The sequence below is a fragment of the Triturus cristatus genome, chromosome 7 (genome assembly GCF_964204655.1).
Source record: "Triturus cristatus chromosome 7, aTriCri1.1, whole genome shotgun sequence".
In the NCBI taxonomy this organism is placed as follows: domain Eukaryota; kingdom Metazoa; phylum Chordata; class Amphibia; order Caudata; family Salamandridae; genus Triturus; species Triturus cristatus.
In genome coordinates this window covers 1,457,944,367-1,457,958,401 of record NC_140590.1, presented here as the reverse complement: position 1 = coordinate 1,457,958,401, position 14,035 = coordinate 1,457,944,367, and the positions used below count along the sequence as shown (strand labels likewise).

Genomic DNA, 14,035 nt, shown 5'->3' with positions numbered 1-14,035 from the left:
ATAAAAGATTAATCCCCAAGTGGGGTGCCCACCGCTGAGTTCGTCGAAGCAAAAAAGTTCTTAAAAACGATGAAGGGGTGAGGAAACAACGCTCCGCCTTTCACAAGCAGCTTCCAGGCTGCCCAAACCGCAATCCTGCCAAGTGTAACAGGCGCGGTATCCGCAATATTATTTTTGCAGCGTTGCCATGCCGTGGCCGGGTTGAGGCCACTCAATATTCAAAAAAGCAAACACCCTCGTGGCCGGCACTCTGGGCAGAAAGAGTAAGACTCTTGTCAGGCACGATGCTCCAGTCACACCCCCAACTGCTGGTCCGACGCGTTTCGGGAATTGCTCCCTTCTTCATGGACCCTCTCAGTAACAAAGCGGCAAGCATTGATGGCTGCATTCATGCCTTCTTTTATTTCTATGCAACACAGGAAGTCTGTAATTATGCAGGAAGTCTCTAGTGATAACCAAATGCATTATGGGGCATGCAGTCCATAAAAGATTAATCCCCAAGTGGGGTGCCCACCGCTGAGTTCGTCGAAGCAAAAAAGTTCTTAAAAACGATGAAGGGGTGAGGAAACAACGCTCCGCCTTTCACAAGCAGCTTCCAGGCTGCCCAAACCGCAAGCCTGCCAAGTGTAACAGGCGCGGTATCCGCAATATTATTTTTGCAGCGTTGCCATGCCGTGGCCGGGTTGAGGCCACTCAATATTCAAAAAAGCAAACACCCTCGTGGCCGGCACTCTGGGCAGAAAGAGTAAGACTCTTGTCAGGCACGATGCTCCAGTCACACCCCCAACTGCTGGTCCGACGCGTTTCGGGAATTGCTCCCTTCTTCATGGACCCTCTCAGTAACAAAGCGGCAAGCATTGATGGCTGCATTCATGCCTTCTTTTATTTCTATGCAACACAGGAAGTCTGTAATTATGCAGGAAGTCTCTAGTGATAACCAAATGCATTATGGGGCATGCAGTCCATAAAAGATTAATCCCCAAGTGGGGTGCCCACCGCTGAGTTCGTCGAAGCAAAAAAGTTCTTAAAAACGATGAAGGGGTGAGGAAACAACGCTCCGCCTTTCACAAGCAGCTTCCAGGCTGCCCAAACCGCAAGCCTGCCAAGTGTAACAGGCGCGGTATCCGCAATATTATTTTTGCAGCGTTGCCATGCCGTGGCCGGGTTGAGGCCACTCAATATTCAAAAAAGCAAACACCCTCGTGGCCGGCACTCTGGGCAGAAAGAGTAAGACTCTTGTCAGGCACGATGCTCCAGTCACACCCCCAACTGCTGGTCCGACGCGTTTCGGGAATTGCTCCCTTCTTCATGGACCCTCTCAGTAACAAAGCGGCAAGCATTGATGGCTGCATTCATGCCTTCTTTTATTTCTATGCAACACAGGAAGTCTGTAATTATGCAGGAAGTCTCTAGTGATAACCAAATGCATTATGGGGCATGCAGTCCATAAAAGATTAATCCCCAAGTGGGGTGCCCACCGCTGAGTTCGTCGAAGCAAAAAAGTTCTTAAAAACGATGAAGGGGTGAGGAAACAACGCTCCGCCTTTCACAAGCAGCTTCCAGGCTGCCCAAACCGCAAGCCTGCCAAGTGTAACAGGCGCGGTATCCGCAATATTATTTTTGCAGCGTTGCCATGCCGTGGCCGGGTTGAGGCCACTCAATATTCAAAAAAGCAAACACCCTCGTGGCCGGCACTCTGGGCAGAAAGAGTAAGACTCTTGTCAGGCACGATGCTCCAGTCACACCCCCAACTGCTGGTCCGACGCGTTTCGGGAATTGCTCCCTTCTTCATGGACCCTCTCAGTAACAAAGCGGCAAGCATTGATGGCTGCATTCATGCCTTCTTTTATTTCTATGTATATATATATACACGCAGAGAGCCCTCCTGTTTATGTACGTGTTGCTTCGAAATGGCAATAGGCTTAAAAGCACTCCCTAAGTGCGCAGGACTGCTTGGCCGGTCCTCCAAGACCGACCAAACAGTCATGCGCACTTTGCATCTTCCCCATCAGGCTGCATTACACAGCCTGGTGGGGAACATGACCAGCCTCCCATTCCCCGTCTGAGCACCGAACCACGGCACTCAGACCGATCACATCGCTGCATTGTGATTGGCTCAAGGGAGCCTGGGAGACCGGGTGCTTCCTGTTGACAGCTAGGACTGCAGGGAGAAAGAAAATGATGAGGACGAAGGAGAGGCAGCGGCCAGCCGTTAAAAGTAAGTGGTTTTCTTTTTCTTTTTTCTGTGGTGCTTAGAAAGCTGGAGAGAACACTTATTCTGAAGAACTATTGCTGCATTTAAGTAACTTACTTTTGGATAATTCCCAGATTTGTATGCTTTTTCAACAAAATTCAAAGCTGTGTCATCTACCAGCAGAGTTTTTGTATTAGATGGCAGACCTCTAAGAGCCTGATTATGAGTTTTGGTAGTCCTGGAGTGGGCGGACGCCACCGTTCTGCTCATTGACCACTGAAACTCATTGCCGACTGCCAGATTACAAGTAGTTTTGTGGCCTAGTTGGCAGGCAGGAGGCATGGCCGTTCCGCAGCGATGCTGTTTAAAGGTTCATTGTGAGCCTTAAACAGCACCGCCGTGGAACCACTGGTGCATGTTCCTGCACGGGAAGGAATGCACCATGTGGTGCATTTCTTCCTGTGCAGGAACAGGGGGTGCAAATCCACTTACAGGGGGGCACAACATGTGCCCCTCTTCATGAAACACCATGCACATGGGGCAACATGGCCACCTTTCTTTCCTCACCGCCAACAGTTACATGGAGGAAGAACCTCCATGGGACTGCTGGTGGTGAAGTCGTAATATGTTTGGCAGTGCCTCAGGGTCTCATGGCTGTTTTTTTATATTTGTACAGCTACATTTTTTAACAGTTCGACAATCATTTGGTTTGTAAATACACTTTAAATTGAAAAGCTAGTGTGATTGTCTCACATAGCAGCCCCCCATACATTATGTGGCTCACAAGCGATCCAAATTTTTGCTTTAAAGAAAAACTGAACGTTGTTATTGGGCTATTAGTACTATGAAGAGGATTACAAATCTGCACCACAAAAATTAATCCAGGACTCACAATCTACCCCAGGAATATCAGTAGTGTTGAATTGACTGTAGCTCATCACTCTAAATCTGAATTATTTTTCTTACTTACACAGTTCTGGAGATATTGTGATTTGGGGTCTCAGTTGCACCATAATCCTAAAATCCAGTTCCTCTGGCGAACCCAGCTGTTCCAAGTCTGTGGGTCGGGAGGCTAACCCAAAATCCTATTTGCGACCATCTCATTTCGATATACAGAGCCTTAAAATGTTGATATCGCTGGGTGATGTATTTTAGGCACTAGCCAAACACCAGCATCAGTAGCGCATTTACTCTGCCTTTGGCAATAGTTTCATGACCTAACTTTTCTCATCTAGAACAATGTATCCCTTCTTGGGCACTCTACAGCCTCACTAACTGCATGCTAACTCTATATCACTTTCAGAATTAGCGGTTAGCTTAATGGATGACCGCATTTCATTTGGGCTGGGATCCTGTATATATTGAGTGTTGTTCTTTTGTTGATTTGGGTTTTGGACTATTTTTGAACTTCAAACCTACTGCGTTTCCAGTCCTGCAGCAAAGGCCAAGCATATACATATATATATATATATATATATATATATATATATAATACCTGCCACCAAATATCCAGTGGCCCCAGGTTATTAAAAGTATAGTATCTCAACAAGTGTGTATAAGATTGTATCTCAGCCTCACACTGTACAAAGATCTTCTGGCTTTAATATTATTGATACTAACTGAAATGTTTACACATTTGGAAGTGAAGCATTTTCTTTTTAGAAGATAAATGTTGTTTGTAACACAGATGTTTACAGTCTGTCATTACAGGACTTGCACTGTATCAGAGTTTCACATTTTCTAGCAATTGAATCTGCTCTCCTTTGGAGAATCAAATGTACAAAAAAGAAGTCATTTAGTTATCCAGCTAGAGGGCATCAGAAAATATGAACTTGGACTCCAGTGGTAAACAACAGTACTCATTTCCCTGGGACCAGAGAAAAGACTTCACATTCACATGTACCCATGCAAAAACTGCTTATTTTATTTTGACGGTTTTGTATAGCGCGAACAAGACCCTTGCGGGTATCAGAGCGCTTTACAGGGCAAATATAGGTGGATGACATATACAAATAAATACAAAGAATTATTTGAATACAGTACTGGTAACTATTAGAGGTTAGCATATATCTACAAGAGTGTATAAGAAAAAGTTCAAGTGAATTTAGACATCAGAATCGACTTCACTTTTTTGAAAAAAGCAGCGGACGGATTAAGTCTCGTTTCTGAGTTTCTCATTGAAAGCTTTTACTTTGAGTCGAGAAGAGCATCGGAAAGAATTAATAGTATTCAATATCCTCGGCAGAAATCAAGAACGCACAAGTGATGCAATACTGGTTCACTTAAAAATAGTCGGATACATATTCCAGATAAGTTTGCTGATTTGGATGACTCAGATTGCATTTTTAAAAACGTGCTACTGGCTGCAATGACTGCAGCAAATGCACAATAACAACAAAGGTTAGTGGTTTAAAACATGTTTCATTCTCAGATAGTAAATGATTATACAACCTTTTCGACCGCTTAACCACTGAAGAGCAGATACATGCAGAACTGTTATTTACTAGGTACTGTCCTAAACCTATGTTTACCAGGTAACATGTATACAAATGTATAAAATCCAAATGCCAATAACATACTATTTTGTAGTTTCTGCTACCGTGAATATTCAAACAACTTTAAAGGAAAGAGTTAAAATAGAGAAAGAGCATGCGAGGGAGATCAAGCAGTAAATCTACTCTAGTTCACACATAACAGCAGGAGGCATGTCATGAGAAGACTGGAATTAAGAAAAACTTGATTTTTCACAAGACGACTCACTGCTGGCTGGAGTGCTGGAAGCGGAGTCTCAAACTGAGGTTGGATGAGCTGAAGAGGTTCGTGCTTCACATTCAGCTGTTCATATGCCCTAAAGAAAAGTACAATAAGGAAAAGGTGAGAAGGGAGCGAAGAGAACCGCAGAGTGTGTACAAGTTACATGTATTAAAGAAGATGATGCAGTGTGACGATCTGTTCGTGATTTATATCTGGTTTTAGTGTTTCAAGTGAATATTTCATCTGAAATGAGGCAACAAACACGGGAGAGCCATTTGTTGAATCACACAGAGGAGGAAGATATGGATAAGGGAATGACAGTGTGACTTTTGGTGGGAGAAGGAGAGAGGGTAGGACAAGGAGAAATATACAGGCAGAAGTAGAACTGTTCATTAAAACAAGTTAGAAGGCATATGAGAATCTGGTAGCATGAATAAAGCAGACATGGAGAGTTCTGTATAGAGGTGAATTGGAACATGGCAATGTGAGAAACAACAAAGCAGGAGACACATAAGACATAAGTGTCAAGAGAAAGCATATAACTGAGAGAACCACCTTATATAGCTGCTTTGTCACTGACTCATGACAAAATGCACATACGCCTGTCACAGACATGATACCAGTCAGTTACAAAGGCATTTTCTGAGCCAGGTATTAGGTCTAGGAAGCAGCACATTGAACAAGTTAATTACCTTCAGTAACACCTTATCTGGTAGAGATTCTATATAGCCACTGATTCCGTACCATAGGATATTTCCCAGGCATCAGACTGGATCTGGAAATTTTCAAGCAGTGAGATGGACTATTTCTGCACGCCCTTTCCTTTATTCTCACTGATGGACCCAATGAACAGTTGATTGTCCACCCAGAACTCTTTGGTACGATCAATGTAGAATGGGTCCAGGCAGTGGAGTCTCTCACCCACTTTGATAGGGTGAGGTGGGGCAAAGAAGGTAGGTAGTATGTTGGTCTGGCCTACATGAAAGAGTGTCACTACTTTTGGCAGGAAAGAGGTACCCGTTCTTAAAACCAGTTTTTCTTGCGGTAAACAGTCATGTAAGGAGTGTGCACAGAGAGTTTCGGCAGTTCACAGTTGCTGATGTAATTGCCACTAGAAAAGCTGTTTTAATGTACAAAAGGCGTGGAGGGCTTGGTGCAAGGACTCAAAAGGTAAACATATCAGGAAGGTTCAAGTCCTACTGCATCATGATGAAGGATTTAGGAGGTAACAAATGTTGTAATCCTTTTAGAAAATAAGTCACAACAGGAAAATTAAACAAGGAGGGCTGATCCGGCAACCGCAAGAACCCTGATATCGCAGCAAGATACCCTTTAACTGAGCCCAAAGCAAGCCTTGCAGGGCTAACGAGAGAACAAACAACAAAACCTCAGACAAAGGAGGAGAAGGGGGATCAATATTTTTGGAAGCACACCAAGCCACAAATTTGTCGAAACGGCAGTCATATACAGTGATGAACGTCTGGCTGCCAGAATGACATCCCAGACTTCTGTATGAAGGTCAAAAATTGTCACCTGCTGCTGCTCAAACTCAGTGCATGAAGGTGGAGAATGGCAGGTTCGGGTGCAAGACTCTGCCCTGTTGCTGTGACAGTAGATCCTCCTGATCAGGCAGCCTGATCGGAGGACCGATACTTATGCTCTGGAATTCAAGATACCATACTCTCCGTGCCACATCTGGAACCAGAAGAATGATTTGGGCCAGTCTGGACTGATCTTCGGCACTCTGAGCATGAGTGGTCTAGGTTGAAAGGCATAGAGGAGGCCTGAACTCCACCCGAGACAAGAAGAGTCTCTGAGAAAGTCGTCTTGGAAACTCCAGCCCGCAGAAGTGCTGACGTTGTGCATTGGAGTTTAGATCTAACCAAGGTTCTTCCCAATTGTTGAAAAGACCTTAAGCCACCTCTCAATGGAGAGACCATTTGTGATCCGCTAGGCATCAACGGCTGAGTTAATCTGCTACGGCATCCTGAGAATCACCAGATTTCAATCACCAAGAATATGTCCTGACATTCCAGCCATGTCAAGAGAAGCAGGGCATCATGACACAGGATCCAGAACCCCACCCAGCCCCGCTTATTGCAATACCACATGGTGGTGGATGTTGTCTGTAGACACCTGAACCAGCCTTCCCTTGATAGAAGGAGGAAAAGCTTTCAATGCCGGGCAAATTGCTCTCAACTCCAACAGGTTTATGAGGAACTGAGACTCCGCTGGAATGCTCTGATCTCCACTGCTCCCAGATGGCCGCCCCAAACCAGGAGTGACACATATGCCAATTAAGTCAGTTCTGGGGCCGGGGAAAGGGAGAGGCTGATGACCCAGTCTAGGTTTGTCAGCTCCCACTGCTGATCTTTTTCAGTTTACCTCAGATATCTGGATCAGGTTGGAGAGATTCCCCTGATGCTGAGCCCATTTGGACATGTCCCACTGCAAAGCCCCATTTGCCATAAGGCATGTGTTTTACCAGCAGGGTGCAGGAGGCCATAAGGCCCAGCAGCCTCAGAGGCAGGGTAACCGAAATGCAGGAAAAAAGCTGAAACATCGGAACCCTAGCCTGAATATCCTGGACTTGCCGCCCCAAAGTATAGGCCCGAAACTGCACTATATCCAGAAAGGCTCAGAAGAAAAGAAATGTCTGAGAGGAAATCAGGTGCTACTTCGGCACGTTGATAGTGAACCCCAATGCATGGAGGAGGTCTGCTGTAGTCTGGAGGTGGGAGTCTACCTCCTGTGTCGAACCCACCTTAAAAAGTCAGTGGTTGAGGTAGAGGAAGATTGGAACCCTGATCTCCACAGATGTGCTGCAACTACTGCCATCACCTTGGTGAACACCCAAGGGGAGCTCGGGAGGACAAAAGGGAGCACAGAAAACTGAAAATGATTGTGACCCACCGCAGGTAAGCCCTGTGGGTAGGTAGGATGGGAATGTAGAAGTAGGTGTCCTGCAAGTCCAGCGCTTCCATCCAGTCTCCAGGGCAGACAGAGCGTGAGCCAACATGAGAATCTTTCATTTCTCCCTCTTGGAAGAAGTTGAGGGCACTGGTCTAAAATAGGGCAGAGGCCTCCATTCTTGGTCACCAGAAAGTAGTGGGAATAGCAACCATGACCTACTTCTGATGTGGGCATCATCTCGATGGCTCCTTTGACCAAAAGAGCCTGTGCATCCTGACAAAGATGGGAGAGGTGGTCCTCGGTTAGCTGGTTTGGAAATGGGGACATGGGCGGTGGGGCTTCTAGAAAGGGGATGGAATAACCCCGCTGAACATTCTGAAGTACCCACTTGTCCGATGTCATGGACTGTCAGCGAGGTAGGTGATGTCTGATTCTACTGCCCACTGGGTGACCGTGATGGTAAGGGGGCAAACTAAAGAGGTTTTGAGGCTGCTGCTGCCTGGGGGGGGATGGACAGGGTAGACCTCTGGGTGTGTGTCCCGCAAAGTTTGTGGGCACAGCGACCACAAAATGACTGGGGAGCCTATGGGCTTTGGTGGCTATTTGAGAATGGACATTGCTGGTAGCCCCTACCATAGCCACAGAAAGGGTGAAAGGCAGAAAGGGGTTGAAGTGGGGCCATGGAGACCCCCATGGGGTAGTGGCCCGACTGTCCTTAAAGTGCTCCAGTGCAGAATTTGCATTATTGCCGAAGAGGCAGGTGCCATAGAAGGGCATGTCTAGACGGGATGACTGGACATCTCCCGAGAAGCCAGTATATATCAGCCAGGAATGGCATCTGAGTGCCACTGATGACGCCATTGAATCTGCCTAGCGAGTCGGTCATATCCAGTCTGAAGTGAAGGTTGAACTTTGCTGCGTCCCAGTCATTGGCAATGGGCTGGATCAGTATGGCAAAAATTCAATTTTGCTTCCCTAAAGCCCATATAAAACACCTCTCCACTCTGTCCAGAGTAGCATCAGGAGGGTGCTCATTAATACTGAAGGGATTAATGCCTTCAGGTCAAGGCAAATCACCCATAGCACCATTTATGTGCAGATGTCCCTCAGACGGTGACAAAAGGCCTCATGCCATCATGTCCCCATGATGCAAGGCAGCGTCCATAACCACAGTAGCCTGCATGCACTTACGGAGGGCTTAATGAACAACCTACCCAGAGATTGGAGGGGTCTGTCTACCAGTGCAGGTTCTGGTGAAGAAATTAGTAGATCTGCACCTGAGCCGAGAGACTCCCTTAATGATAAAGCTACTAAGTAATGCTTTGTCTGGTAGAGACTATCTAGCAGCAGATTCCTTACCTTAGAATTATCCCAAGGCATCAGACTGATCCTGACATTTTTTTAATGAGCAGTACCCTATCGGGACGGGCTTTGCAATTTGTCGGGGGCTAGCTGAGTGAGACTGGGACAAGACACCCGGCAGGTCCTATGGAGAAGGTGCACTGGGTGGTTCTCTGTGCCACAGGCACAAGCCTTGGAATCTAACTGGCCCACTTGGAAGCAATAACAATACGATAATAGCAAAAGACAGAACAACAGGGAACAGAACAAGGTACGATAAACAAACTGGGCTCAGACAAAGCAGGACTGGAAATCAGGGTCAGGAACAGGACTGGAATTCTGAAACCAAAGTTCTGCAATTAAACAGGGCAAGACGGAAATATGCAAAGAAACAGAAACACATAATACAAGGCACGGAGTCTGCATATAAGAGGACAGATCAAGGAGAGTGCAGACAGGAGACTACGAACTATGGATAACACTGAAACAGAGATACAAGAAAACTAGGGACAGATACCACACATAGTCAAAAGACAGGAAAATAGGGTCAGGGAAAAAGAAAAGAGAATCAAAGGACAAGCCTGTAGTAATGATGGTTTCAGGTCCAAGGAGGACCTGGTTTGGCAGTTCGGGCTGGACTGTTCCCATAAGGAACAGGGTTAAGACTGATTTGCAAATAGCTGTATTAGTAATCACAGCTGGGCATGAATTTGCGTGCCCTGCACAGATTTGGGGTCATCTACCCATACTTTGGTCTCCCCTCTGGACTTTTTAATCACCATTCCACTTTGTCCCAAATACAGTGGTGGCTGGTACGAAATGGGGGTGGGGAGGGGTGATTGGAGAAAAAAAAAAAACTTTTCGCTTACCTCTCAATGGACGCAGTCTCTCCTCCGTCGTCATTTCTCCTCCGTTTCTCTTCCCGGAAGCAGGAGGCACACGGATTCCTCTAAGCCAATCACCACTCTGCTGTCACCAGCATGACAGCAGCATTGTGACTGGTCTGAGTGGGCTGGTTCGGCACTCAGATAGGAAGAGGGAGTTGGCTGAAAGTTACTGAAAGCCCAGAATCACTGGATGTTGAGCCGACGCCGAGTCTCTGCGCCCTCCATGTTGAGATTTTCCTGCCTCTCCTAACACAAAAACGTGCTATGAAGTAGCTAGCACTGGCCGCATCATAGCACTTTTTTAAGTGACTTTCATCCATGTTGAACAGCAGATGTGATGCCAGACAACATGGCTAAAAGACATTCACATTGACAAGGCCAATGTTGAAGGGGTCTTGCTGAACAAATGTGGAAGTGATAGTGAGAAACCGTTGAGGAGCTCTGAAGTGAAGCAAGGATGTGGTGTAACGGCCAGAGCTACAAAGAGGGGAACTGGAGAACATGGTTCAAATCTGGGGGTCAGCTGAACAATTTTTGATTCTAGGCAAATCACTTACGCTTCCCTCTGACTACGACAATGAATGTGTCATTGTGTAATATGACTGGTGAGCACTGAAAGCGCTCCAGTACCATCAGCTGGTGGTAGTATGAAGGCAAGATGGAGGACGGAACAAGCGCTCCAATACCATTGGATCATGGAAGAAAAAAAGAAAACAGCAGCAACAAGGGAGCTAGTGGGGGTGACGGTTCAAGAAGGGAAGCAGGAGGGGATGGGGAGATGGGCAAGCAACGACGGGGAAAAAAAACTTTAATTGAAACTGGGTCAGCAACAAAAATGAATGTGTCATTGTGTAATGTTAAAGTGCTCCGATATGATCTGCTTGTGATCGCGCTATGGCAAGACGGACGGCGGAGCAAGCACTCCAATGCCATCGAATCGTGCAAAAAAATAAAAAACAAAAGTGCTGCTCGTGTTTTAACACCTTTTTAAGAAATGCATTTGTTACATGAGCATGTATTTTAGTTGCATGTGTACAAGGTAGACCGCCTTAAAACACAAGTACTCCTATGGAGTGCTTGAAAACAAAGAAAAATGGCTCCGCAAACCAGGAGAAGTGTAAGGAGACACATACTTAGTTCATGCGCTATGTGAGGGTCAAACACAAGAGGAGGGCATGAAGTCCACATGCCAAGACAAATGGCTTCAAAGAAAATGAAAGTGACGCTGATGTTTAACAATGGTAGGAGATGGGCAGTCTGATAGAACACCAAACGTCTCTTCGAGACAGCGCACATGCGGTCTAGCAGAGACCTAAAAATGTATTGGTGTACAAACTGGCAACATTAGACGTTCTAAAAAGCGATGCTGTCCCCAAGCTAACAACAAAGCCATTAAATTAACAATGAAAGTGGATGAAAGACGATGCTAGGCAATGCCGAAAAAGAGAGTGAGGCAAAGAAGGCGCAGGGTGGCTATGAGGAAGCAGCGAAGAAAGTCAGGCAGAGAAGATGCCAGGGCTGCTGAGCAGCAATGAGAAGGAGGGCATGAAAGAGAAGGTGCCTGAACAGTGAAATGTGATCAGGATTGTGGAAGAGGAGGAGCTGGAATTGCAAACAAGAAACACAGAACAACACACGCAGAAAGAGCATTTGCCACTGAAGTAGAGGTCTTACTACTAACAACGAGAGCCAGGTGGAAGTCTATCCTGAGGCGAACTATTTTTGCAGGTCAGTTTCTGTCTTTCCGGATGTGGACACTAACAGTAAGTAGGCAAAATGACGTCACTCTCAGTCCCTTCTATACGAGACAATGAATGCGATATCTATGTGGCCTGGAACAAAATATGACTGATATTTTCTGATTCTGACTGACACTGGCAAGCTAAAAGCTGAAAGTTTCTGACCCAGTATCCAACAATACATTTGCTTCACTGTGGGATGAACCAACATTTGAATGATATGAACAGGGCAATGGCAGTAGAAAACTGATCTAAAGCCCTTTTCTGCAAGTTTGTTTACTACCAATATGATGCATTACTTTTTGAGAATACAGCACTATGGTGAAACAGCTGAAACAGTCTTGTTGTCAAATCTTAAAAGGGATCTAAAATTAGATTCAAGTACCCCACAACATTCTTAAAATACCTCTGCTTTTCTTTGAAGCACTATCCTCCAACCTGAGTGTTTTAGCATTGAATATTTGACTACTACATTTGTTAGAGCAGGGCAATGAAGGTTTAATTTTCCTTCAGAATTCATTGGATTGTCTTTGACATGAAGTAAAGCCTTACGAACTATAAAATATCACAACTTGTCTAATTGATAATAGATAGATTTCATTTTACACTAGTGTATTGTTAATGTATTACTATTGTATTTCTCTTTTAAAAATGCAATAAAGATATTTGAACACAAAAATATCAGTATCCACAAATCACCAGTAAAAGCTTCCATATTACCAGGAAGATTTGTTGCTATGAGTAAACTTTCAAGTAAACAGATTGGCACAGTACCTTGGTCTAGTGTTTAATTTGTGCACCAAATCCGGGAAAGAAGCAATGTCAACCTCAAAGGGTTAGATGTCGGCAACAGTTCTACAAAATAACAGGGCATGGGTTGCCAAAATATGCCACAGACTTCAGCACTCAGTTTTCAGATGTCTGTAGATTTTAATTGGAATTCACCCAGAGTAAAAAGCAACATTCATAATTCACTGGGTTGTTACACCATTTAAATCAAGTTCATGAAACTGTATCTACTGTCATCTGTCACCTGGCTATGTAATGGCGCAATTACAAATTTTGCAGTATGTGTCTCCAAGACTACCATTTCCATAATTGTGCCAAAATAAACAAGAAGCAAACCACTTGAATAGACATACAAAAAACATTACATTATGAGAGAATAAAAACTTGCAGAGAAGTTTCTAAATTCCTGTGGGAGCAAGCATTGAGGGGTATGGAAGATTGAAAACAAGATTTGGAAACATGATTAGGAACACTAGGAGACCAGAAAGGAAAATGAAAACAGTTTGAATGAGGTACTCCTTATAGTTATACTAGCAACACAGCTCTTCCACACTTGCCCCCAACTATTTGAAATAAAGTTAGCACTACAATACAATCTGCAGCCCTACACCTAACAATTTATGTTCGACAAGCACATTTAAAACACCGTCAGTGCAACTTTTACAAGACGAGATTTATGTCCAAAAGCATACTGGATACTGTGGACTAAATGGGACTAAATTGTAGGCAATGGACGGACTGTTATTTCTTCCCTCCCCAAAGACTTTGCACACTAAAATGAGTTAAAAGATGTGAGGAATATGCAGCAGAGTGACTCACTTTATGACTTTGGAGAGAGACGTTGTGTCCAGCTGGTAGATGGTCATGTCGAACAGAGTGGTGAAATCTCGGGGATTCTCTTCTCCCTCTTGCAGGCAGACACGCAAATGCTCCGACAGCTTAGATATGTCTGGGAGCATGGTGTAATCTGTAATCTATTATACAAAGATGAAAACACAGTAAGAATAGCTCACCTCATAGTCACAGTATCCTGATCTACCCTCCAAACTCCCTTTTCCAACATGGACTATTTAGAAGAACATATGGCATACTGAAAAGTGAAGTATAAAAAAACACCAATCGTAGACAGAGAAATTTTCATTCCATGTTTCATATCTGCTCAGTTTGTGGATATACATTTCTACCCCAATTGTTTCTTTCTTTTATTTTAAATGGCACAACCAATTCACCGAACAGTGAAAACAGGTATATGTTCCACTTACATAATTACTGTTGCAATTAAAGGAATTACACATTATCTTCTGTTTTTTGGGATTTGGATACCATTAGGAAAGTGATGGCAGATATTATGTGCTGACAACACTAGAGGGAGGATCATGAAGTATAGATAACAAAGGGTGTAAGCTTTTCACCAAACC

General features: G+C 44.6%; 1 protein-coding gene across 2 annotated transcripts in view; it reads right to left on the bottom strand.

Moving 5' to 3' along the window:
* IFT52 (intraflagellar transport 52) overlaps window positions 1–14,035 on the bottom strand; it is a 236,577-nt gene that overhangs the window by 67,473 nt on the left and 155,069 nt on the right. For both annotated transcript variants that reach the window (XM_085619219.1, XM_085619220.1), the window contains exons 10-11: window positions 13,437–13,591; window positions 4,955–5,042 (exon numbers count right to left, since the gene is read on the bottom strand). In XM_085619219.1, the coding sequence (XP_085475345.1) occupies window positions 4,955–5,042; window positions 13,437–13,591 (243 nt within the window). The remainder of the gene's footprint in view (window positions 1–4,954; window positions 5,043–13,436; window positions 13,592–14,035) is intronic.